The 2378-nt window shown below is 26.3% G+C and overlaps 1 protein-coding gene across 1 annotated transcript; it reads left to right on the forward strand.

Annotated features, from left to right (window-relative positions):
- Positions 1–531: 531 nt before the first annotated feature.
- Positions 532–945, forward strand: LOC140176559 (uncharacterized). Its single transcript, XM_072208084.1, has one exon. It carries the CDS (start codon positions 532–534, stop codon positions 943–945), a length of 414 nt encoding a protein of 137 aa, XP_072064185.1.
- The last annotated feature ends 1433 nt before the right edge of the window (positions 946–2378 follow it).

The following is a 2378-nucleotide window of genomic DNA, read 5'->3' on the forward strand; positions in this document are numbered from 1 at the left end:
ATGAAGTGCTTTATAAATGCTTAGGTGATATCATGAGATTTTCTCCAACATATAACAAAGATTTGTCCTTTGGAGAAAAAGTGGTTGTACTATGTGGAGACTTTAGGCAAATTCTTTTTGTCATTTCACGAGGACCGAGACAAGATATCATTCATTCAACCGTGAATTCGTCTTACCTTTAGAAATTTTACCAGGTGCTCAAACTAACAAAAAACATGAGATTCAAGATGAGACAAAGCAATTTGGTGAGTGGTTATTGAAAGTTTGTGATGGTCTAATATGTGACAATATGGATGGTGAATCTGAGATATGTCTTCCAAGAGATATTGTTATTTCTTCTTCGGACTAGGCATTTGATGAGTTGGTTCATTTTTCTTATCCAAATATTTTGGATAACATGTCCTCAAAGGATTTTTCAAAGAAAGAACTATATTGGCTCTCATGCTGGACATTATTGAAGAGGTCAACAACCATCTGATGGCTATCATTTCTTGAGGGAAAAAATTATATCTTAGTTCGGATTCGATTTGTATGGATGAAGGGAATATGGAGATTCAACTAGATCTCTATGGTATTGAATTACTGAATAGCATAAATTGCTCTACTTTGCCTCCACATAAATTAATACTCAAGGTTGGTGTTTCGGTGATGTTACTAAGGAATATTGACCAATTCAGTGGTCTTTGTAATGGTACAAGGCTTCACATTAGGAATCTTAGAAATCATGTCATAGAATGTGAAGTCTTAACGGGTAACAATGTTGGTCATATTGCTTTGATTCCAAGAATGAATATGGTACCAACAAATGAAACCGTCCCAGTTAGATTCCAACGAAGACAGTTTCCCATAGTAGTATCGTTTGCCATGACAATTAATAAGTCTCAGGGACAAACTTTATCTCATGTTGGATTGTACTTATCCAAACCAGTTTTTACATATGGCTAACTGTATGTGGCACTTTCAAGAGTTAAGAGTAAGAGAGGTTTAAAAGTTTTACTTATGAATCACGTAGAAATGTCTGCAAATTCAACCATCAATGTTGTTTATAGAGAAGTCTTTGAAAAAATAGAATTCTAATATAAATATTTTAATTTTATTTTAAATTTCATATCAATGTATAATTATTTTACTTAAAAAAAGTATAAAATAATTATTACTCACTATTTTTAAGTTAAACTTTGATTTTGATAATAATTTTATAAATTTCTTAACATAATAATTATTGTGTTTTTTTTAAATATCCAAACATATAAATCTTTTTTTAATTTTATAATTTGTTTTGTGTTGAGCACAGGTTCATACATTAATTAATATATATATTTCTGGATTATTAATGTCCTTTTAATAATTCTATAACCAAAAATCGGTTAGATTATATTATAAAAGATTTATCCCTTATTATTATAATCACTATCATAATGATAAATATCTAAATTTGATTAAAAATTTTATTATATCAACCTTTTAATATAATAATAATAACAATTTATTTGACACATGATAAATTAAATTGTAGTCATACTATTTATTCCTAATATAAACTGCAGTCAAAGTCAACCTAAAGACAATCCTAGGAACATATACTAATTAATAACATATAAATATGGGTTTTATATACACATCTTTCGTATATACATAAAAAATGAAAATATTTTTTGTATTAATATTTGTGAATTTTTTAAATTAAAATACTCTTAATATTTTTAATTTATTTAATTTTGTTCTTAATCTTTTAATTTTTGTTAAAATTATACATATATTATACACAAAATACATGATGACTAATTTTAGTATGCAAATAACATTTTTGATATAAAATCTATTCTTTTCATCAGCGCTCACATATTAAACTCTTCTATCTATCATTATTCTTCTTCAGTCTTAAAAGTTGTCAAACGGGCTAGTTGATCAATTTAGGTCTAGCGCATTTAAATTCGTTTTATTCACAGAGCATAAATTTTTTTAACTTAATCCATATATGGTCATTTCGATGGGTTAAACAGACTGTTCTGTTTATTTTTTTATTTTATTTTTGAAAAATATTTTTAAAAAAATATTACTTTTAAATTAAAACTCTTAAATAAATAATATTTTTTTTAGTTCATGGGTTAATTTTTCAGATCAGATAGGATAAAAATATTCGCCAATAATATTACTTTTTTTTTAAATTATAAAAAAAGTTAAACAAGCCGTCTATTTAGTTCGTGGATTAGTTCGTTTAACCCGTCATTTTTCGAGTTCATCAGACTCAACCTGTTTAACCCAAAATTTTAACTTAATTTTAAAAGTAAAATCCGTCCATTTAATTAAATAAATATACAGGTCCAATAAATTTAGTTTATTTTAACCCTTCTACATGGATCTTAACTTTAAAATTC

This window comes from Arachis hypogaea, chromosome 2, assembly GCF_003086295.3.
Source record: "Arachis hypogaea cultivar Tifrunner chromosome 2, arahy.Tifrunner.gnm2.J5K5, whole genome shotgun sequence".
Taxonomy (NCBI): Eukaryota; Viridiplantae; Streptophyta; class Magnoliopsida; order Fabales; family Fabaceae; genus Arachis; species Arachis hypogaea.